At 39.8% G+C, this 25,422-nt stretch overlaps 1 protein-coding gene across 9 annotated transcripts in view; it reads left to right on the forward strand.

Annotated features, from left to right (window-relative positions):
- MAP7D3 (MAP7 domain containing 3) overlaps positions 1-25,422 on the forward strand; it is a 167,738-nt gene that overhangs the window by 110,794 nt on the left and 31,522 nt on the right. For 6 of the 9 annotated variants that reach the window (XM_084638945.1, XM_084638948.1, XM_084638949.1 and 3 more), the window contains 5 exons: positions 12,762-12,863; positions 13,709-13,789; positions 15,854-16,017; positions 20,301-20,415; positions 22,925-22,954. In XM_084638945.1, coding sequence (XP_084495071.1) covers positions 12,762-12,863; positions 13,709-13,789; positions 15,854-16,017; positions 20,301-20,415; positions 22,925-22,954 — 492 coding nt within the window. The remainder of the gene's footprint in view (positions 1-12,761; positions 12,864-13,708; positions 13,790-15,853; positions 16,018-20,300; positions 20,416-22,924; positions 22,955-25,422) is intronic. The other 3 variants (XM_084638950.1, XM_084638951.1, XM_084638947.1) reach the window with 2 other exon arrangements.

Genomic DNA, 25,422 nt, shown 5'->3' on the forward strand with positions numbered 1-25,422 from the left:
ATCTCTGCCTCTGTTGGTACTGGGAATTGTGGATCCAAAATAGTCTAGAGTAAATAAGACCTAAATTGGTTGTGTGTTCCAGTGTTTTCATCTGCTTCTCATGCCTATCATTTACTATCTAAAAACCTCACAACATTTGGGAAGCATTTTATCCTCCCAGTTTATTGCATTTCTGTTTAAGAATTTAAAAGCTGCTGCAGTTGTGAGGAAAAATACCATAGAAAGCTGTGCTGGATACCATTTAAAAATATATCTGGTTTTATTCCAATTGCAAATCTGTTGGGGTGCTACCGTTTACTAAACAAAATCATGGAATTTAACTGCCTATCTACGTCTAATTTAAAGTTAAGAGAGGAGTGGTAGTGAAGCACTGTTCAAGTTGTCTTTTGAGTCAATAGTTTTACACACTTCAAAACCTCATGTGAAGGTTAGTTGCCAGGTTGTTCTCAGTACGTCCTGGACTCTGATGTGTTCACTTCGTTAATGTTTTTATTGTAAACATTTAATTAGAACTTTATAATTTTTGTAACCAGTTATTTATGATGTTTACATAATGGTCAGAAGATGCCATAGTTATCACACAGCTATTGTTTTTTAACCTGTTTACTTGTAGCATCAATATTTATGCAGTAGCTAATGATACCCATGTAAGTAAACTAGTGTTTGTATTGTACATTGCCAGGCGGTTGGGTTTGTGAAGTGCAATAGTGAGATCTTGTTTTCCTGAAGTCATTACCTAAAATGAGTAAATACTAATACCCTGTCAGACTTTCAGAAACCATAAGTTAAATTGTAAAAAAAGTCCCTTTTATGTCTTCATAGTACAGTTCAAATGTGAAGTATAAAAAAAAAATTTTTAGAATATGATGTTTCATTTGGGTTGTTTTTACTACATTCTTCAGGAAGTCTAAACATAAAGTAGATGCATACATTTCAGTTTCCCAGTTTACCACAACTAAAATTTAAGGTTCAGTAATACTTCAAACCGGATACCAGAGATAACTTCTTAGTTTGTGATTAGCTTTTGGTGGGTGTACACATGACCATCCAATAACACAGACCTTTGTAGTAATATCAGGTCTATAAGTGAGAACAGTAGTGTTGAGTCTGAGCACAGGTAGCCAATTATACATAAAGAAAAGGAAAATCATAGTTATCACTTGGTGTATTTTTATTTGAAAGTTGTAGTAATTTAGTTGGCATTAGAAATACGGTACCTGTAATAATGCCCTCGTTATCCACCATAAATGTCAATGTGGTATATATGTGTGTAATTTATGATATACAATACATTTGTTGTTTTTCTGTTTAAAGCAAGTTAGCTTTCTATTTGCATGGCATCTACTTTTCTACTTAATTTTATTTTTCAAATATTCTTTGAGCTGTTAGTATCCAAGAGACGGATCCACAGAGAGTTACCTTTGCAAATAGTTTACCAGTAGAAGATGCCTCATCTCCAATTTACAGCTCCTCCACCTTTCTTCCTTCATAGTTTGGGGAGAATTTTGAAAATATTTTTCTCCTAGTACTTTTTACTGGGCTTTAATGTGAGCGTACCACACTATGCTATTGAAATGAGCTGCGCTGGGAATTCAGGGGGATGGCATAGGTATTGAAGTAGCCATAGAACTACATTCTCTAACTAAGGTGCGTCAGAGGCTCTGCAGTCTAAAACAGTGTGAGCCCCTGACTTATTTTGCACTGGAATCACACCCAAGAGTAGGAATCTACAGAGATGTATATCTGTAGATACCAGGAATTAAACAGATTTCCTGTTATAGTTGAAAGTTTTCAGCTTTCATTAGCTTGTTTGAAAGAAATGTAATGCTGTGACTTAAATAACAGATTATTGGTCCGTATTACATTCTAGATTTGATAGGCCTTGCTCATCAGTCCTCTGACCAAACTGGCGGACATCACCAGTTTTCCTCCTCAAGACTCACCTCTTCCATTTGACAATGGCTAGGCAAGGTGAACTGAGACTTTGATTTATTATGCAAAACATACTCTTTTTAAGTGTTACCTTGACTTCTTCTCCTGCCTTTACTCTGCTTGTTAATTTTCTTTTTCCTGTCGTCTTTTCACACATTCAGATTATAAACTCTCCGGGGTGGAGACCATCTCTTTATTACATGTTTGGGGTCTGTAAACTGAACCTTAACAAAGATTTTAGGGTGCAGTGATTTTCAGTTTTAATAAATGTTGGAGTTTAATTCTTTAAATTTCATACCTGCAGAAGGCAATGAAAAGCAAATGTTTTATTCTGGTGTTGTAAAAGGACAATCTAAACTATAAGAAGGTAACAGATCAGCACTGAAGATGTACTGATGCATGACTGGGTTTGAGCCCGTGGGTACTGCATGCATGGAGATCAATGTTGGCATCTGGCCTCTTCCTGTACATCTCTGATGCACTGCTTGTGTAGCACCTCATGCTTACTTGCTGAGAAGCAGAAATAACTTTAACAAGTAGTGTAGTTTAATAAGGAAGGAGAAGAAGGGATAAAGGTTAAAAATGCACTAGCAGTAGTTTTCACTTATATCACATAGTGGAGCCATTATTTTCTCTTTAAAGAAAGCTCAAAGTTGGGCTTTCACAGAATTTGACTTGAATCACTTGTGATTTGAGGTCCTAGGCTCTGTTGTACAGATTTGAGCTTGTTTGAGTTCTGATGTATTAAACAATAGCTAGCATGCAAATGAGGACAAACATTTAGAGGGGGTGCTCAGAACAAGAGAGGAGAAACTAGACATGATGGAAAGGGAAAAAAGGTGGGAAGCTAACCCATTTCCCAGTGCTGAAGATAATGCTATGGGGGAGAAAAATGTAAATGGATGTTACAAAGGAAAAGTAGATATGAAAGGGAGGTTGTCACGGGGGTTGTCTTCACTGCACTGTTAGCTCTGGGTATAACTTGAGTGTTTCCCCAGTCTGAATTGCAGCTGTATGTAAATCTCGTGCATGAGTTAAGTAGTGCTTTAAACTGGAGCTAGCTGACTTTTTGGGGGGTGGGTTGAGTGCTGCTGACACTTGCACTAGTAATGCAGTTGGGATTCAGGCTACTCTTTGCTGCTAATCCAATCATTCTGTGTGGCTCGGGTGTTGTTTTGCACTGTGACTGCTCTCGCTTGGCTTAACTCAAGTTAATTTGAGTGTAAATAACTTGAGCTAATGCTGCGCTGAAGACAAGCTCATACTGTGAGAAATACGCAAAAGAAATAGTGTTGAAAAGAGAATAGAATTAGGAGCCTGAAACATCTATGGTAATAAGTGAATCTAAGTGCATACACAACAGCCAAAAATATTAAAAATAATTCCACACTCAGAGTTGAGGTTTAAACCTCTGCAGTTTAACTTTCTGCTCCTCCTTCCACTTGTTAAATTGGTGACCTGCAGTGTCAAAGTATTGTGGGGTCTGATCCACTTCTGTGGGTACATTGCCCTTAAAGTTATTGTACTGTAAGGTATAACTTCTCATCTTTTATTTTTAAAGCAATTTGAAATAGTATAACAACATCTGTGGTTTTAGTGGATAAACTGTTTTCACACTAATTGATGAACTAGGGCATTTTAGAGTTTGCCTATTTTTGTATGTAAATGACATAAATAGTTGAAATCAAGATGTATCCCAACTGAATTTAACTTTGTTGTGCAAGGATAATACTGTTGGAATCTGATATCTTGTTTTAAAAAGACATGTTTTAAACATATGTAAGGTGACTATTTGGTTTGTTTATTTTAGAGGGAGGTGGAAGTGGCTTTTGGTGGGAGCTTTCTAGCTAGCAAGAGGCTTCTGTGGTTTTTGGCCCATGGAAACTGTGTGGGACAGCATCCTCTTTGGATCAAGTGTTTTTTTGGTATGTTCTAGTGAAGAATCTCATGAAGAGTACAAATGTTTCTTGGTGAATCACTCTTTCACAAAGAAGCATAATGAACAATTTCAACTTCTTTGAGTGCTGTCCCTGTGGGTGCTCCACTCTAGATGTCGGTGTGTCCCGTCACCGTTGATCAGAGATTTTCAGTAGCAGTGCCTGGTTGGGACGCAGGTGCTCAGTTGGTATCTCCCGTCTCGTTGGAATCTTCCTGAGTGCCTGCGTCCCGCACCCCCTCAGTTCCTTCTCAGCTGTCCCCAGCTGAAGACGGGACTCGGGGCAGTGCTGCTTCTCTTTGCTGCTCTCTGTAGGAAAAAAGTAATATAGAATATAGAAATAGTTATTAGTTACATCCTAGTTGTTTCCCTTCCTTTAGTATAGTTACATAGTTAGTTACTTAGTTAAAAAAACAAAAACACAAAACCTTTTTGCTTCAGGCTTGTCTCTCGCTGAGACACTCTCCCCTGCCCTTTCTAATTCACAATGCCAGGGGCTTCAGGATTCAAAAAGTGTGTTTCCTGTCAGGACTCCATGCCACGGTCAGATGGGCACTCACATTGTGTGAAGTGCCTCAGGGAAACCCACATCCCTGCAAAGTGTCTCCACTGTATGAGCCTCAAGGCAAGGGCTTGGCGCGACAGGGACCTGCGGCTTAAAATGCTTCTGATGGAAAAAATCCCTGTAGCTGCTTTCGGAGACAGGGAAAGTTAAATCTGCTCCTACACGCTCCCCGGCCAGATCCGAACCAGTTGGGAGCGTTGCTTCACCCTCTCTGGGGCAGAGGCAAGAAGCACAGCAGTCTCACAGGAGAGACTCCGACAAGGGTAAAGGGTCTCCCGCGAGATCCTTACCCTCTATGCTGACAGCACCACAGGCAGGCGCCTCAGCTCTTTCTAAAGCCTCAGCCGCAGCTCCCGCAGACCGTGGAGACAGGAACCCGACCTCCCATACAGGGAAGGTTTCCACGGCACCGAGCACCTCAGCGCTAAAAATAGCCGCGGTGCCGGCTGTGCGCTATGCCCCGGTGCCAGGAAGAACATTGGCACCAAGCCTGCATCCTGCCCCGGCACCAGCAGCGGACCCCTTCAGGGCACTTCCCACAGACCCTTGACACCACTGACACTTTCACTTGCTAATGCGCTAGAGCACAGTCCAGGCTCAGCGCAGACCAGGGAGCAGGAGCAACAGTTCCTCACTCAATGTGACCTCTCAGTGCCACCTGAGGCTCACTCTTCGAACAGCCACTCTCACCAACTGAACTGGCTACCTTCACTGACAGCGAACCCAATATACAGCAGCAGGTGGAGTTCTCCCCACCTGCCTCTCCACCCGAAGCTCTTCCATCTCAGGCTACAGTCCACAGCCACCAGCCTCAGTTTCCCAGCTTTGCCCCCCCTGTGGATGGCACCTGGGTTCTCCTACCCTATGCCTTGGCCTCAGTGGTACCTTTGGCCACATCTTCCTACCACTCATCCTCGGACCTCTTCCACGAAACCACTACCTGCTTCTGTGCCTCGATCTCCAGCTTCGTCCACTTCTAGAGTACCTGAACCCCCTCCTGAGAACATGAGCTATGAACCATATCCTGACTCACCGTACCCTAATTCTCCATCTGCTCCAGACGGAGCCCTCTCCCCGCCCCCACAGAACGTGGATTACTGTAAACAATTTCAAGAGCTTTTCAAGAGGGTAGCACTCAGTCGAGACATCCCCCTAGAAGAGGTTCAGGAGACACAACACAAACTCCTCAGAATCCTTCAACCCTCTGCACCCTCAAAGATCGCGCTCCCTATAAATGAAGCACTCTGGAACCAGCTGACACACTCTGGCAAACTCCAGCTTCTTTATTACCAACCTGCAGAAAGACTGAAAGTAAATACTATGTTCCTGCTAAGGATGCTGACTTCCTATTTTCTCACCCACAGCCGAACTCTCTCGTCATGGATGCAGTCGCACAAAGGACGAAACAGCCACAATATCAGCCCACCCTGCAAGACAAGGACCTTAAACGCCTTGACGTGTTGGGTCGCAAGGTTTACACGTCCTCCACTCTGCAATTCACGATTGCAAACTACTCTGCACTCCTCGCCAGCTACGACTTTGATAACTACAGTAAACTTTTTGAATTTGCCTTCAACATTCCAGAGGATAGGAGAGCGGACTTTAAATCAATTCTGAGCGAGGGCCAATTGATTTCCAGAACAAGCCTCTTTAGACACGGCGGACACAGCAGCCTGTACTACTGCAACTTCCGTGGTTATGCACAGATCTTCATGGCTTTCTGCATCTGGCATCCTAAAGATCTGCAGACCAAAGTGGAGGACCTCCCCTTTGGAAAACATACAACTGTTTTCCAAAAAAAAACCTGATGAACTACTTCACACCATGAAAGATTCTAGAACGACACTGCGCACCCTGGGCATTCACCCATCTCTTCCCAGGAGACGATACCAACCCTACCGAAGAGCGTGCGCACAGCAATATTATTGGCCTCAACCCAAGCCATACGACATAAATTTGAATCATGCTAAATCCCCTAAGCGCAGACAAAGTCAAGCTCAAGCAACCACCTCCCACCTATCTGGGAATAAACAACAATTTTGAAACGTTGATCGAGGGTCTGCGTTACCACCCCTTGATTCCACAGCCTATGTGCCCATTTGGCCACCACCTCCAGAGTTTCCAACATGCCTTGCAGCGTATTACACAGGACCACTGGGTCCTCGAAATAGTTCAATCCGGTTACTCTATCCTATTCATATCTTATCCTTCTACCCTTCCCCGTCCCTCTTCAGGGACCCCTCTCACAAGCACCTACTTCGCGTAGAAGTGGCTCACCTTCTCCAGCTAGGTGCATTGGAACCTGTGCTGACGCAACATCAAGGGAAAGGGTTCTACTCCCATTACTTCCTGACCCAGAAAAAGACCAGGGGATGTAGGCCTATACTAGATCTACGCCGACTGAACAAATCTGTGAGGATACAAAAATTCAAGATGGTCACACTGGGCACAATAAGTCCTGCACTGGATCAAGGGAACTGGTTCACAGCCCTCGACCTACAGGACACTTATTTTCATATATCAGTTCATCCAGCTCACAATCGGTCACAACCATTTTCAGTTCAGAGTTCTTCCTTTCAGCCTCTCCAGAGTGCCGAGAATCTTTTCCAAAACTCTAGCCATGGTCGTGGCTCACCTCCACAAACATGGGATCGCGCTTTTCCCCTACCTGGACGATTGCCTCATCAAGGGCCACTCTTATGGCGAGACACTTCAAGCTACCCATTTCGCCATCTTCCTCTTTCACAGCCTAGGCCTCCAAATAAACATCCAGAAATCCACCTTGACACCTACACAACAGATCGAGTTGAACAGAGTATTCTTTTGTGGGCAATACTTCAATTATGGCAGAAGGCTGGTGCATAAATAAATATGTTTGTAAACAGAATGCAATAAACAACTTAATAAAAATGGCCAAAGTGGGGGGGGGGAATTAATGACTTATTTTAAATCTTATAAAGGATTGGGGAATATGTATGTGTGGATTTGGAGAGAGAGACGCCCTCTTCAAAATGCTTTATTGTATATTTTATTTATTATATACATTATCATATCAAAATACCTTAGAAAACCCCAGTGCTTTCTAAATCAAATCTGATTAAGACACTTGGACTAACGTCAGAATATAGAAAAACTGAAATACGTTTCAAATGCAGTATTAGAGGCAAAGCCTCAGTGCTAAATTTGGGAAAGGGGGTAGGGTAGATGAGGCAGCAGTAGAGAAACTGGATGGGCTGAAGCAGAGGTGAGAAGGAAATTGGGAACAACTGGAAAAGTGTCTTCTGCAATTCGACTTCATGCAGATGGTTGCAACAATTTGCCTGAGAACCATAGTTAGTGTAGACAGAGTGCCCTTGAGTGGCTTCATATTCATATTTTGGAGAGTTTCCCTAAATATAGCTTGGTCAATTACCCTCGTGGGTTCTAGCTTGTTGCCTCATTGTTCAGTGTTTATATGGGGTTCCTAAGTGGGTTAGTAAGGAAGCATGGAATTCTGGTAATTGCAGCAGATTTGGTGGCACCTACCCCTCTCTCTGTCTTGGCCCAGCCAGTGCTGGGAAATGGTTTATTTATTGTTTGGTAGAGAGGGAAGTATGCCTGAGGGCTAGCTGATGCGTAATTTGAGTAAAACCGAAGTTCTGCTGGTAGGATGGAGGAGGGAATTAGAAGACTGGGCAAGGATTATATATGCTCCTTTAATTGAGAATGTTTTTCTACCATTTGTAACTAATGTCCAACCTGGAAGTGATGTTGAATCCACAGCTTCTGTTAGACCAGTAGTTCTCAAACTTTTTTGTATTGGTAATCCCTTTCACAAAGCAAGCCTTTGAGTGCGACTCCCCCATTATAAATTAAAGACACTTTTTAAAAAAAATATTTAACACTATTATAAATGCTGGAGGTGAAGCAAGGTTTGGGCGTGGAGACTGACAGCTTGTGGCCCCCCACATAATAACATTGCAACCCCCAGTTTGAGAACCCCTGTGGTAGACAATCATAGCAGCATTGACCAGGATGACGTTTTTGCCACGGTTTCGTTCAGATGCAAACCTTGATACATCGATTCTTGCTGTTATCTCAGATTAAGTTAGATTATTGCACACTTCCCAATGGGAAAAGCAGCCCTTTTGCACAGAGACTCGCTACCACTCCACTGATACTAAATGGCAACGTGGTTGACAACTTTGCTGAGATGGTTCGAAGCTGAATGGGTATGAAGTGATGGCTCCAGATCATGATTGGGAGACACATTGGTGGGGTAGAGTAAGGAAATTTGTGTGCAATAGAGGGCTTTATTCCCCAGGTACCTTCACCAGCACTAAATTAAAATACATGTTTCTAAAAGCATGTGACTTAAAAAGTTGACATTTTAGAAATACTTTGGGAGTGAGTTTTGGAGCTACTTGTTTATTTAGCACTAAGAAAAACTTGTCAAGACTGTCCTTAAGAGGAATTTGTACTTGTGAGAGAGAAGAATTAATCATAGAATAGAATATCAGGGTTGGAAGGAACCTCAGGAGGTCATCTAGTCCAACTCCCTGCTCAAAGCAGGACCAATCCCCAACTAAATCATCCCAGCCAGGGCTTTGTCAATCCTGACCTTAAAAACCTAGGTAACCCATTCCACTATCAATGCATATCATGTAACTGAAGCGGAATCGCATAGTCAGTCTCTCTCTCTCTCTCTCTCTCTCAAATTCCCCAAAACAAGAATTTTAACTCTCAAAGTGCCTACTTGCCACTAGCATACAGAGGTTGATCATCTTATTATGTTCATGCTCTCCTTCAGACTAATGCATTTGCAATTACAGCCTTAAGAGTGGAACACAGAAGGTGGGAATAGAATGTGACAGTCCTTTGGGTGAAGAGGAGCTAAATTGAGGCTGATTTTAGCCCATTTCTATACCTCATCAGTGCAGCCACCCACATTAGACATGCTGAAGAAAGGGGCTTCTGGAGAAGACACCAACTGTTTTTCCATGCACTATCTCAGATACATGTCAGCACAAGATAAGGAAATAAATAGGACAATCCAGTTGAAAAGAGCTGTGTGTGTAACAGAACAGTTGGGAATACCATTGGTGAATCAATTTGTGGAGTCACTGTAAAGGACTTACCTCAGAAATAAACCAGTTCCTTATGCTTCGAGTGTGGTGACTGGTTTATGGAAGCTATTGTCTTGTACAAAGAGAATTAGTCATGTCCACAACACCACAGAGGCAGCTACTGTTCTGACTTTAGGCATCCAAACTATTCCCCAGCCTCACATCACAACTCCAGTCTCACTGCTTCGGTGCCACAGTGAGAAAATTGTCTCTAGTTCCTTCATTATTAGGGAGTTTTGTCCTGAAATGCCTTTCATATGTGGGGGGGAAGGATAATCTTGGGTAGTAGTTTGCCATGGCTAAAATATGCTTAGAATACTGGTGATAGGTGCCATGGAAAAATAATAGGATAATAAATGTAAAATTAAACAATTAAGTGTTTATTTAAAAATGACCATGTAGGGAATACATTTAATTGGATTTTTATATAAGAATAAAAGTGCTTATCCTGTGTTCTGTGTGCCCTAGTCAAACATGCCTAGAAATACATGCCAAGCTGTCTCCCAAATGTAGCAGCCTGGCTCCGGCCACTTAACTAGTGTTAACTAACTAGAAGAAATTAATCTAAAAGAAAATGCACAAAAATACCAGTGATCAATAACCACGTTTCCTCACATTGTCCCGTGCCGGCTCCCCAGCCCCCCAGCCCGTGCAAATAAATTGGTAAAGTGGATAGGATCTTAAATGTGCACATTGGAAACTTATGAATGTGGTATTACTGTGGCTAGGACCCAAATATTCCTCTTTAAAAGTTAAAACAGTTTTTCATGTGTCATGTGGAGAGATACACAAATACCATCTCAAGAGATTTTTGACACAGTTCACATTAAAAATGCAAATATGTTATAGAAGGTAGAACTAATGACTTTGTGATACTTATGTAGTCCTATTTTTACAAGCTTTTCTCACATGTTAATTTCAGCTTCATAAAAGTTAAATTGAGTATATGAATAGATTTTATGGAAAATACATCTTAAATGTTTTAATGTTAAGTATCTTTAATGAGGTTTTGAAACCAGAGGCAACAGTTAAAGTCATGACTTAATTTCATTTACATAGTAAATCAACAAGTACTAAAAGTACTGCAGTATTTGCATATAGGTAATTCCATCCTAAACATTTTATTCCAGTTTATATTACAGCTCGCTTAATGCAAGAAGCATTCTGTTACAAAACACAGCAGAATGATTGTTTAAAATATGTTTTGGAGTGTTGAGGTAAAAATGTCAGTCTTGGTGTAAGTAATCTGGCGAGATTGAAGTCATAAGATGTTTAACCTGTTTGTTCCAGGGTTGAATTTGGTCTGCAGTGTTCATTTCCCACCTGTACTAGTTTGAATTCTCTTGATCTACCTCGTACAAATCATTATACCCCCTCGTCTTTGTCTCTGTGAGAGATGAGGATATATAGCTTGGTATCATTATCAAAAGGCTTTTCAATTTTATTCTTCAGTTGTGTTGTAAGATTGGTCATATTCTAGTCTTCTATTCATTGAAGGCTTTTTTGATCATTTTCACCAGTGCAGTAAGTGCTGCATCTCTGCCTGTATTCAGATATGCCTGCTGTATCCTGTACTGTGTTATGCCTGTTTCTCATGTTTGCCCTTGTGTGGTTGGAAAAATTGTGGCATTTGTCATGCAGATAATATTAATCCAACTCAAAGCAGTGAACAGAGAACACAATGTACAAAATGTGCTTTTTGATTTTTAAATCTTTCGTGTACTTAGTAAAATTGCAATGTACCCATTTTTATACTTTGCCAAATGGTCAGAATATCATATTCCAATATGTGATATCTCTTATTTATTTGAAAAGACCCTCAAAGATGTAATAGAATACACCTCTACCTCGATATACCGCAACCCGATATAACACGAATTCAGATATAACACAGTAAAGCAGCTCTCTGAGGGGCGGGGTTGCACGCTCCGGCGGATCAGCGTGTCTGGCTCTGACATGCCGCTCTGAGCGGTGTGTTAAGGGTGCCAGGCCAGAGCCAAGGGGTTAGATAAGGGGCAGAGGGTCTCAGGGGGCGGTCAGGGGACAGGGAGCGGGGGGGTTGGATGGTTTGGAGGTTCTGGGGGCGGGGCGGTCAGGGGACGGGGAACTAGGGCAATGGATAGGGAGTGGGAGTCCCGGGGGGCCTGTCAGGGGGCAGAGGTGTGGATAGGGGGCGGGGCAGTCGGGACAGGGAGCGGGGCGGGTTGGATGGGTCGGGGATTCTGAGGGGTCAGTCAGGGGGTGGGAAGTGACTATTAATAATGGAAATGCTTGAGGCCAAAGCAAGCTCGATATAACACAGTTTCACCTATAACACGGTAAGATTTTTTGGCTCCTGAGGACCACATTATATCGGGGTAGAGGTGTACATAGGTAGGATTGAAGAAGGCTTTTGTTAGGTGCTGCAGTGAGGTATTCAAGACCTGGCAACAGCTGCGGGTGACAATTTAGAGTTGCTGAATAAGTGGTGTACTTAGCATTTATCATTGATATCACACAGGATTACACACTTTGAGGTGAATGTTCCTGGGCACAGCCTTAGGAAGGATTATTATCATGACAGAACTAGTTGTCATGGAGAAGAGAAATGTTCTTCCTTTCTTCACATTTTATACTACCCAATTAAAGGAAGACCATTGACAATGCTGTTTCTTTCAGGAAAAATACCAAATTTAATAATTATCCATCCTCAACTATAAACTTTAAATCATTTGACTAGGATAACTTTTGCTACAGATAGGTCTAGATTTTTTAATATTTTAGTAATATAAAGTCTTATGTTTGTGTCTGGTTTCTTGGTGGTGGTTCTTGAGATTGTCTTCTGTTGATTCCTAAAAGAATCCAAATGGTCTTCTAGCTCTATGTTCATTACGTTGGCTACAGGGGTTTACATGGAGGGAAGATTGGGAGTATTGTGCACATCACTCATGAAAGGGGTCTCTCCATCTTAATTGTGTGCAGAGATATGGGGATAGGTTGTTTTGTTCTTAACCTTGAATATTTCTCCCCTTGCATTTACTTTCCCATTCACAGTCGCTTCATTCTAGCGGGAAGAAGAGGGTGACTAGTTTAAGTGTAAGATGGCACCATAGTTAACAGGAAATCCATGCAAAATGATGAGAAGGGAAACCTGACCAGACATTTCAGGAATAAAATAAATAAATGAGCCCTGTTGATGACAATCTTATTGGTAGTAATTGTCTCTTTAAACTGTTTTTTACAGTTGCTGCAGCCCAAGCAATAGCAGAAGAACGAAGAAACCAAAGTGGTATTAGCCCTGTTCCAGTCCAAACTGCAATAAACATAAAGACAGCCACAAAACCAGGTGTAATCTCTGACTATTATTGATCTTGAAAGTTCCGCTGATTTGCCAGTGGGAGTTGACAGGGTTGGATAGAACTGTTCTGAAGTGCCTTTGCTTTCTCCTTTTAGAGAACTCAGAGTTGGGTAGCTGGCCTCATAACTTTAGGACATCACTCAGGCTTCCACTCTTGCTCTTCCCAGGATTCAGTTAGTGCAGCTTGCCCACCCTGAATAGGGCAGAACAGTGAAGACAAATGAATTTGTCTGCTCTATACCCTGCTCTTGTTGCCAATTCACTTCCAGGTGCAATTAAGGGTTTTGGTACGGTCTATAAAGACCCAGGTGGTCTGGGCTCCACTTAACTGAAATACCGTTCTCCCTTTGGCTCTTCACAACATGTGTTTTTATAACTGTAGCACTTCAGCTAATTGTATCTGTGGTAATCTTTGTGGGAGCTAGAGACATGTCATTCTTGGTCACAGCCTCTCACCTCTGGAATTTACACCTGCCAGAAATATGGGCTGTGGTTAGAGCATAATGCAGGGCCCACCTCCTTTGTTTAGGCTTTCTATTAATTTTATGGCTTGAGCCATTTAATCTTATGTCTGGTATTTGCTGGTCCTCTTAAGATTGTTGGATTGGTTATTGGGGGGGGAGGAAGAGTTCCAGAGTACATTCTTCCTGTACTGGAGGACAAGCTTGCTAGTACTCTTCTAACCTGTGTGAAGTACATGATACCATGGTGAATAGGTGCCTTTCTCAGAATGGGTTCAATAATTATTTCAATAGTCTATATTTAAAACAGCTTGTTTCTTTTTAAATCTGTGTTCTAAATGACTGACAATGACAATTCCTTTTTTTTGGCAGTGATAGATGGCTCCACTCTGAGAACAGAAGAAAGACAAAGACTAGCCCGGGAGCGAAGAGAAGAGCGGGAAAAGCAAAATGGTATATTCACGTTTAACCATATTTAAAATAATATGTATTAACGCTTGTGGTATAAGTTACATACGATGCCACAAATTATTTCTTTCCCAAAGTCTTCTTGGGTTTGTGAACCTGGCACTCTTCTTAAACTTCCACTTCCAGCTTTTGTGGGGTAGATTACATAGTGGTAAAATGTTAGTGGCCAATCTTTGGAAGCATCCAGTCCAGCAATGCTGCAGTATTGGTAAGTGTGAAATTTTGAGAAAAGTATCCAGATAGACAAAAGACCCTTGACAGATTTCTGTGTTTATATTGTGTATAGAATACCATTCAGACAATATTATTAATGATCCAAAAATGTTTGGCCATCTGAACTGCTTGATTGCCTTCAACATTATCTCTTTTTTAAGATTCTAAAAAGAATAAAAGACTCCTGGATTGAGTCCTTATCAAATAAATTTATATTGCACTTCATTTTAGATGTGAATCCATGATCTCATCCAGGAAAAATTGTATAAATGTGGGCCATGCATCTACATGTGTGGTAAAGCTCAGAGACGGTCTGCGTACTAGTACAGTGACTTACCCATTTAGTTAACATCTTCCTGCTGGCCTCAGGCTTCTCTGCCATTGTGTTCAATTTCAGGTTCATTTATTTTATTTGTGGGCTTGCCCTTAAACTGTTCAATAATTTCCAGAAGTACGTTGTGGAAGATTCTGAACTTTTGAGAAAGTACTTGTAGTCTGAGCTCTGATGTGTTAACTTCCATGTTTTCTCATTCAGTGATTCAGGGTTTTTTTTTATTGCATATAAATGGGTGTTAAATGTGACACAGAAGTCCATGTTAAGTTTTCCTCTCTGATGTCCAGCTTCCTAGTGAGGCTTTAATACTAAGAACAGCCATACTGGGTCAGACCAAAGGTCCATCTAGCCCAGTATCCTGTCTTCCAGTAGTGAATAATGCCAGGTGCCCCAGAGGGAATGAACAGAACAGGTGATCCATTCCCTGTTGCTCATTCCCAGCTTCTGTCAAACAGAGGCTAGGGACACCATCCCTGCCCATCCTGGCTAATAGCTATTGATGAACCTATTCTCCATGAATTTATCTAGTTCTTTTATAAACCCTGTTTATAGTCTTGGCCTTCATAATGTCCTCTGGCAGAGATCCACAGGTTGACTGTGCGTTGTTTGAAGAAATACTTTCTTTTGTTTGTTTTAAACTGCTGCCTATTAATTTTATCTGGTGACCCCTAGTTCTTGTGTGTTCTTCCTTATTTACTTTCTCCACACCAGTCATGATTTTATAGACCTCTATAATATCCCCCCTTAGTCGTGCCTTTTCCAATCTGAAAAGTCTCAATGTTATTAATCTCTACTCAGACGGAAGCTGTTCCATACCCGTAATAATTTTTGTTGCCCTTTTCTGAACCTTTTCCCATTCCAATATATCTTTTTTTTTTTTTGAGATGGGGCGACCACATCTACACGCAGTACTCAAGATGTGGGCATACCATGGATTTATATAGAGGCAATATAATATTTTCTGTCTTATTATCTATCCCTTTCTTAATGAGTCCCAACATTCTGTTCGCTTTTTTGACTGCCGCTGCACATTGAGTGGATGTTTTCAGAGAACTATTCACAATGACTCAGTGATCTTTTTCTTGAGTAGTAACAGCTAATTTAGACCCCATCATTTTATGTGTGTCGGTGGGATTATGTTTTCCGATGTGCATTACTTTGCATTTATCAACACTGAATTTCATTATGACAGCACCGCAGATGCATGCATAGCATAAGGCACGTTCTCTGTGAACTTACATACAGATCATAAAGTGTAAAACTTCAGAAAAAGTTCCCGTCTGTTCCCAAAGCTGGGGACAAAATGGAATAGAAGGTTAGGTCACATGTAACATTATTTGATTAAGATGTAAGATTAACTATACATCAGAATTAGATCGGCTAGAGTGTTATGTTGTAGAGGTGGACTAGTAAGCTTTTCACCTTTGTCAATTGTAGTGTTTGTGAGTACTTTTTAAAGTTTGATTTAAGTTTACTTATTTAAATTTTTTTAACATGTATAGCTGCCAAAGAAACACAGATATTTGAAAAGGAAAAAAAAGCAAAACTCCAGTATGAAAAACAGATGGAAGAAAAGCAGAGAAAATTGAAAGAACAGAAACAGAAAGAAGAACAAAGAAGAGCTGCAGTAGAAGAAAAAAGAAAACAAAAAATAGAGGCGGAAAAGGTACTGTTCATGGCTATTACGTAACATTGTGAAAAATGTCTAAATTATATCCTTATTATGAAATAGATTAGTTAAGGATAGTATAAGTACATTGATCAGTTCTTTTAAAAGTAGTTGCAATTCGTACTCTAGTATTCAAAGCACACGTGTTACTTTTTGCAATGGTGGTCCATTATTTAGACTCTCAGTTAATTCCAGTCAGTTCTAGCTCTCCCTGTACCAAAGGGAACATTAGCTCGTTATCTTAATTTGGTCTTAATAATTTTTAACATAGAGTGTGAAAATATCCCTGACATTTTAACTTTCATTTTGTAGACAAGTTTTGCTGTGTTTCTAGTAAACTAACATGGTTTCCTAACTTGATATGTATTCCACTGGGTTCTAACTGGCTCCCACTGCCTCAGTTCTCCTATGTTACTACTCATGGTGCCTTTTATGCTGCTGATCACAGACTACTCTTTCTGCCTTATCTAGTTATACTTTGCTACTTTGAACTCTGTTTTGGCCATCCTTTTATGACTGTCACTTTATCCTCCCTCTGCCCTAATATGGGCATTTTGCACTCTTAGAAGCATCATCCTACACTGGTTGCGCTTACATTTTGTGCCATTTTCAGTTGCCCGATGTTCCTCTTGTGCATGTTTTGTGTGCAACTCTTTCACTAGAATGCTGTTATGCTCATGTTGTTTGAGATAATTAAGTCCCAGGTGTTTCAATTTAGCAGCTAAAGAAATAATTTACGTTGATGAAAAACAAGCAAAAATGTTTGTCCTGTTCTGTTGATGATTCAGGATGGAATTGCAGTCTAATGGAACTACATCTCTTGGAACACAAAAGGGCTGTTTTTAGCTTCAGATTTTCTCCAGAGAAACCATTAAAACCAATTGAAACCATTTATTTGATTATCAGGGAAACAATCCCTGACAAATCAGTTGCTGACTGATATTAAGCTGAGCTTTACCAGATTCTCTCCTTAGAAGAGGATCAGATGCAGACATCTACACACACAGAACCTAGCACCTCAAAGAGTATCTTCTAGTTTTGCCTAATGAGGAGAGTCTAACCCATACAAACTGTGTTCAACCAGGAAGTGAAGGCAGGTGCTGGATAATGAGAAATATGACCAGAAAATACTTTACTTTAAAATAAACTGTTCGATATTTACCTATAAGAACAGCCATACTGGGTCAGACCAAAGGTCCATCTAGCCCAGTATCCTGTCTTCCGACAGTGGCCAATGCCAGGTGCCCCAGAGGGAATGGAATGAACAGAACAGGTAATCATCAAGTAATCCATCCCCTGTCGCCCATTCCCAGGTTCTGGCAAACAAAGGCTAGGGACACCATCCCTGTCCATCCTGGCTAATATCCTCCATGAACTTATCTAGTTCTTTTTTGAACTCTGTTATAGTCTTGGTCTTCACAACATCATCTGACAAGGAGTTGCACAGGTTGACTGTGCATTGTGTGAAGAAATACTTCCTTTTGTTTGTTTTGAAATCTGCTGCCTATTAATTTCATTTGGTGACCCCTAGTTTTTGTGTTATGAGGAGTAAATAACACTTCCTTATTTACTTTCTCCACACCAGCATGATTTTATAGACCTCTATCATATCCCCCCTTAGTCGTGTCTTTTCCAATCTGAAAAGACCCATTTTTATTAATCTCGCCTCACATGGCAGCCGTTCCAGACCCGTAATAATTTTTGTTGCCCTTTTCTGAACCTATTCCAATATATCTTTTTTGAGATGGGGCGATCACATCTGCAGGCAGTATTCAAGATGTGGGCGTACCATGGATTTATATAGAGGCAATATGATATTTTCTGTCTTATTAGCTATCCCTTTTTTAATGATTCCCAACATTCTGTTCACTTTTTTGGCTGCTGCTGCACATTGAATGGATGTTTTCAGAGAACTATCCACAATGACTCAGCGATCTTTTTCGTGAGTGATAACAGCTAATTTAGATCCCATCATTTTATGTGTCGGTGGGATTATGTTTTCCGGTGTGCATTCCTTTGCATTTATCAACACTAAATTTCATCTGCCATTTTGTTGCCCAGTCACCCTGTTTTGAGAGACCCTTTTGTAGCTCTTTGCGGTCTGCCTGGCACTTAACTATCTTGAGTAGTTTTAGATCATCTACAAATTTTGCCACCTCACGGTTTACCCCTTTTTCCAGATCGTTTGACAAAAATCATTTAAGATGTCTTCCTTCACGCCAAGATTTACCAAGCACAATGGATGGTAAAGGACATAGCAAACCATATTTTTTCATTCTTTGTTTCATGTTTCAGTCAAATCATTTCTGGTTAGTCACCTCCCAAAGGTAACTTAAAAAAGCAATCACCATAGTGAAAACAGGTAGAAGAATTAGTTGCCACCTGCCTGAAACTAATCATGAAAGCCTCATTACTAAGATTAAAAAACATTATTTTGTTTAATGACAATAATTAAGACTCAAGTGCATTGTTACTAGCTATGCAAAATATATAGGTTGTGTGTGCAACAATACTTAGATTGTAATCTTTTTGAGATACTGTCATTATGTTGGTGCAGTAGGGCCCTGATTGGAACCTTTAAATTCTGCTGCAATAAAAATAATTAAAAGAATCCCAGTAGCAGTGTGTTCTATAGATCCTTGTCTAGATACTTTGGTCATTAATACCTTAGAGTTCTGTCCACATGGATGTGCTTACAGGATAAGAGTCCAAGACTGTACCTAAAGTCAGTAAAATAAACCAGATTGGAGTTGGTGTCTTGTCTTTCTTTAGAGGTAGATAAACTGCTGTCCAAAGAATATTTTTCTGGGAAGCTTTGCATGGCAAACAATACCTCCTGTTTCTTCAGAGCTTGGGGGATTTTTAGCCTTTCCTTCCAAGTTTTTTGTCACTGAAGAAACCCCAAAGTGATGCAAAGACTTTTTAGTCTGTGTTGTTATGAAATTCATGTTAAGGGAGAATAGAAGCCTTCTGTCCCCAGGAGAGAAAATTGTTTGGATAACTGGTCCCTTGGTATCTTGTAGCATGTTGGTGATAAATACTGACTAAGGAGTTCTCAATCATTGCTATTCCAGGATATGACCCTGTTGTTTATCTTCATAGCCAGGCAGTGCCATATGCTTTTAAACCTTGAGGATGGTGAAGAGAAAGTTTGTTAAAAAGTGAACTGTGTAACCCTTTTTATATGATAAGACTAGAGTTCAGTGTTCTGGGGTTTGTTTTCCTTCTCCAGCAATTGATATGAACACCTGAGATTGGGGGAGAGCTGTACTCCAGTGCTGTTCCAGATGTTAGTCGTGTCAGCAATTATTGCTGAAGTCCAGAGTTTACAAGTAAAAACAGACTTTCAGCTTGTCATAAAATTTCCTTTTAAGTTTTACCTTCTTTTGGGTCCCATCCTGCTTCCATTGAAGTTGATGTCAAAATTCCTTCATGTTTAGAGAGATGAGCTGATGTTTGTATAGTACTTTGAAAAGATAGTGTCCTTAATATTTGTTAATATTAAACAGTTTTTTTTAAAGAATGTACTTTATTTAGGTATTTCATTAAGCAACAGTATTTTCTGTCAACAGCTGTGCTTTGGAGTTCATGAGTTCTCTTCTTACAAGAGAATTATTTTTCTTTTTAAAAAAAAAAATCTTCTAGCCAACATTCTAAGTTTTTTTTTTTAAAGCCCAGTGGGATGTTAATTAAAGGTCTTCTTTCACAGAGAAAGATCTCTACTAGTTTCCTTCAAATAGTTTTAAGATTGTTTAATATAGGAACACTTGAAAAAATGTATAATCTATTTCAGGAGAATTCTGGAGTTTCATATCCTAATGGCTGCTTGGTTAGAAAACTAGAATTGACAGTTTAAACACTTGAGATTTTATAATCCTTCCTCCCACTTTATATTTATTTATAAGTCTCTGATAATCAAGACATCTGTAGATAAGAGTTGTTCTGTATAATATATCTGAACTGATACATAGTCGCTACAGCAGATTCTTGATCAAATGCACTTTGAATGCGTTAACCCTAAAAGTCTAATTTCACTTCAGTGTAGTACATCTCTTTGTGAAATATTAGAGGAATATTTGTGCATTATATTAAAATGATTGGTGTCTTCAGTCTTTTAGCACGTCACATTTGTTTTAGAATTAGTTATGGTCACATGGTGAAGGTAAAACAGATGTTTTTGATTTCACGCTCTTCAGGGAAGAAAGATTATTTTGTGTTGAGCATAGTTGTGCTTAATAATGGTTTACATAGCCTTATATAGAGATATTATTTGGTAATAGGAGCGATATGAAGCAGTTGTGCATCGTACCTTGGAGCGGAGCCAACGTCTGGAAACACGACAGAAGAGGTGGTCATGGGGAGGGTCTGTAACTTCAAATTCAGACAGCAAGACTGGTAAGGGTTGCTGAAATTGAGTGCATTATGTTGATTTATAGTGTTGTTGCATTTATAATTCAGATACCTTGAAGACTAATTCAAAAGTAGTATTTATAATGCTGTTTTAAAGATTTCTGTTTAATACTGTTATTCATTATATTAAACAATATGCATCCTTTAATAGACTTGCTTTGAATAGTAATTGATGATGCTCTGTGTTTTAAATAGAGGTTAAATGGGTAAGATGGCACAGGGGTTAATGCTCAAGCTTTTCAGCTCTGGAGTCCGTGTTGAATCCCATCTGAGGTTACACATTTTAAATATACTTGGTCTCAAACAGGTTCTTATTAAACCATCATGTATTTTGATGTAATAAGCAATTTTTGCTTATCAGAAGCCCAACATTAGAATAGTAGAACCGGATGACCTGCCTCCTTAATCACTTATCTATAATTTATAGGAAAAAACTGCATGATCATGGGGGACTTGAGTCTGAATGACATATGCTGAAGGTCTCATGCTGGCAGTACTAAAACATCCTTGGAATTTCTAAACATTATAGATGATTTCCTAACTCAAAAAGTGTTGTGGCCAACACATTGGGAATTCTTTTAGACCTTGTCCTAGCAGATAGAGATGAACTGATCATAGAACTAAATATTAATGGCAGTTTAGGTACAAGTGTTCATGATTAGATCACATTTATAATGTACAAGCAAAATTAAGTCCAGACCAGTACTATGTATACTTGGTCCCTTATTAGGGCAAGTTTCACAAAGCTTGAAAATAATTATGAGCCAGATCAGCTGGGAGGAAGACTTTGATCTAGAAACTGTGAATGATAACGGGGAATCATTTAAGAACACAAAACCTCACAATCCCATAATTGAGGAAGATGGCTGTGCTGGTTAACCAATCCGCTTTAGAAGGGAAATGAAGACAGCTATTAAAAAAAATTAAAATAATAATATTTAACAAATGGAAGAAAGGTGAGATTGATAGTAGTGCATATAAATCAGAAGCTAGGAATTGTAGAAAATTGATAAGGGGAGCAGAGGGACACAGAGAAATCTATGTCCAGCAGAGTTAAGGATAATAAGGAGTTGTTTAAGTATATTAGGAACAAAAAGAATCCTGACAAAGGAACTGGTAAACTTATCAATAATATTGCAGAAAAGGCAGAAGTGTTCAATAAATATTTCTGTTCTATACTTGGGGGAGTGATAAATAATGAAGAGGACAGGTCACTGATTCAGAGGAATCTGAATTGCTTGGTAAGTTAGATGTAAGCAAACAATACATGTTTTAATATGGCTAAATGTATACATTTAGAAACAAAGAATATAGGCAATTCCTGTGGGATAGGGAAGCTAGCAAACAATGACTCTGAAAAAGATTTGGGGGTCATGGTGGATAATCAGCTGAACAAGAGCTCCTAGTATGATGTGTGCTAAAGAGCTAATGCGATCCTGGGATGCGTAAACAGGAACCTCAAGTAGGTGTAGAGAGGTTATTGAACCTCTGTATTTGACGACTGTTGCTGGAATACTGTGTCCAATTCTGGTGCCCACAATTCAAGAAGGATATTGATAAATTGAAGAGGGTTCAGAGAGGATGCACGAGAATGATTCAAGGACTAGAAAACAAGCTTTATAGCGACAGGCTCAAGAAGCTTGGTCTGTTTTGCTTAATAAAGAGAGGCTAAAGGTTGACTTGATTGGTCTAAGTTCTACGTGGGAATCAAATATTTAATAACGGGCTCGTCAATCTGACTGAGCAAGGTATAACACGATTCAATGGCTGGAAGTTAAAACGAGACGAATTCAGACTGAAAATAAGGCATACATTTTACAGTGAGGATGGTTAACCACGGAAATAATTTACGAAAGGTTGTGGTCAATTCTCCATCACTGAATTAAAAACACTCAGGATTGCATGTTTGTCTGAAAGAGCTGCTCTAGGAATTCTTTTGGGGCAGTCTATGGTGAGTGTTACGGAGGATGTCAGACTAAATGATCACAGTGGTCCCTTCTGGCCTTGGAATCTATGACTGAAATGAAATGAAAATAATGGGAACTGAAAGGAGGGCTTCACAATGTATGGCACTAAACATGATCAGGCCCTCACTTTCCTGAGCAATAAAAATATTTTAAGGGAAAATCAAACTTGGTATAGTGAGCTATTAATAATAACTTCTCAATTTCCAGTTGAAGAGAGGGAGGTTGTAAGGACAGTGATACATGCAAGTCCATGGGAATTTTAAAAGTAACTGCAGAAATAAAAAAACATACCTGAGCTCACTTTTGTTTTCTGCTCTAGTGTTGGAATTGTGTCAAAAATACTCAAGGTGGAATTAATTGTGGTGTTGACTGTCAGGCTGTGTCTAGAGCTTAAGGCCTAAAAAGTGTGTGTTGAAATAATAATTACAGCAATTATAAGTATTGTTTCCACTTTCCCCATTTCTCTGTTGTTCTATTAAGTGCTATCCAGCCTTGTGATTTATCTTACAAATCTTGTTCTTCTACAGAGCCACAGACTGCAGATGAAGGTGGAGCTGGTAGTATTAATTTCTAAAATGGCCTTCTGCTATTACTTTATACTAACCGCTAACCTTTTGAACTGGAATTCTCACTTTCACTGATTGGAGTTAAGGGGAGTTACTTTTGCATAGCTGGAGCTGGGCCAGCAGGGCTCAGAGCACTGCAGAAGCAGCACACTTGGTCCTCTGTGTAGAGCATGCCCTGTATCTTTAACAATCCCTCCCAGCCAATTTAGGTGGGCCTTTCCATTGGTGAGATCATAAGGGAGTCTGAGACAGGGTATTATCTGCAGTTTAGTGCCTCAAGGATGAGGATATAAAGCATGGGGAAAAATGGGAGATCTTTCTGGTTCTGGGTATATGCTGAATGTATATTAATATGGTACTCTGTAAACCAGAATTTTGTAAACAATGATTTGGTACTTTGCAAACAGTTTGAACAATAGCTGGAGAAACTCCCCTGTGCACAAATTTGGTACATTTTACAAATGGTACATTTTCATGATCTAGTACAAACCAGATATGTAGGGGAGCCTTTTCCTTTAACTATGTTTAATTTCTGTGGAAGGAGATTGCAAAAACAATGAGTGACAGTTATTCCAATGAGTGACAGTGATTCCAAACTTTTAAAATTCATTTTCCATTGACTTTCTAGCACCTTCCATGGAAGAGGTTGAGACACACTCATAGACTAATTAATTTATAAACAATTCAAATGGTTTCTAAGGCCAAGTCTACACTTGAAGGGCTTTGGTGGTATATTATACTGGCAAAAGCACTTTCAGTGTGGACACCATTTATACCAGCCAAACTTTTTTGCTGGAAAAATTTATTCCAGCAAAATAATTGCCTGGTAGAACTGCATCTACACTAGACACTCTTGCCGGCACAGCCACATCCGTCAGGGATTATGCATCTTCACGCCCCTGAGTGACATAGCTACGCTGGCAAAGGCTTGTGGTGTAGATCTGGCCTATGCGTAATCAAGGACATTTAATTTTTGTAACTGAGGGCTAAAATGACAGCCCCCTCATGTGAGACCCAGCTAAGTCTATGAGCACTGAAAAAATCTGTGCATGCTTGTAGCTGCACTAATCTAGTCCAGTTGTCTCATAATACTGACAATATGAGGCTTGAAAACTCAGTAAAAGTGTAACTGAGCATGATTTAACTGCCCGATCTTATTCTGGCAGCCATAGCACATTTTCCCCTTTTCTTCTGCTCCCCTCAGCATGGACTGGCATTTTTTTCCAAAAATTAACCAGTTTGACTGGATCGGTTCGCCTCTATTAAACATGTGATCCTGAGATACATGTATTAATTCCAGTTGTTTTCCACTATCCAGTCTAATTTCTCTTGAAAGCCAAATTAGAGTATCAAGTTTTATCCTATTTCTGGAAGTCATATTTGTCTCTGCTCTTTTTTGTTTTCCCCATTTCTAAATGACAGCAAAAACAAAATGTGCTCTTTATTGCTCATCGTTAAAGACAGCCACTAATAATAAGCCTTTACTTCCATCTTGTTCCTGAAGGACATAAGTCTTGAATGTATTTCTCCTCTCGTTCTTGATGTCACTATCCAGGTCCATCAAAAATTACCAGAGTCTTCCAACAAAAATGTCAGGCCTCGTATTTCTGATGTAAAACAACAAGACTTGATATGTGTATACATTATCAATTAGCAATAAGGGGCACATGCCCCTTCTTTGTTTTGCAGTTCACCCTTATGGGTTTTGCATAAGGTCTGTTTTGTCTGTTCATCAGTCTAAACAATCTTAATCTGAAATCTCTCATCTCATTTTTTGGGATTTTTTTGGTTGCTTGCTTTTGTTTTGATTAAAATATCTAGTCTTGTCCAAGAAACAGCAAGAGGTAAAGGTAAAGCAGACATTACAGGCCCTGGCACTGGAACATTCAGTTTACACTGAGACACAGAGTCGAGCAGTCACATATCTGCTATCAAAGCCCTGGCTGGGATGATTTAGTTGGTGTTGGTCCTGCTTTGAGCAGAGGATTGGACTAGATGACCTCCTGAGGTCCCTTCCAACCCTGATATTCTATGATTCTATCTAGTTTTAACTCTGTGAAGTTAAAATTCTGTGTTGGATTAATTTTTAAGATCTCTTGAGAAATTGAAACAAATTACTGCACCCTTGTCATGTTCAATATTTTGTGGGTCTTCCTGTGCCTAGTGAGCAAGAAAAGTGTAGGTTTTCCCTGCTTCTACTATGCTGAAATCGGTTAATAGTAACCTTCACATCAGAACTCAACATTTAGATGTAGAGAGAAATAGATAATGAATGCTTATCCAGAATGGTGTGCAATCACACGTTTTTGTATCCATAAACTAATCTTTAGATTGTTTTCAGATGTACAGCCACCTCACCCAAGCAATAGTGTATAAAATCAACCCTGGAATCAATTTCCTCCTTTTTTCCCCTATCTCAAAGGTTGCCAATAGCCTCTAACTTCAGGCTGTAATATAGC

The sequence above is a fragment of the Lepidochelys olivacea genome, assembly GCF_965140295.1.
Source record: "Lepidochelys olivacea isolate rLepOli2 genome assembly, chromosome: 9".
NCBI lineage: Eukaryota > Metazoa > Chordata > Testudines > Cheloniidae > Lepidochelys > Lepidochelys olivacea.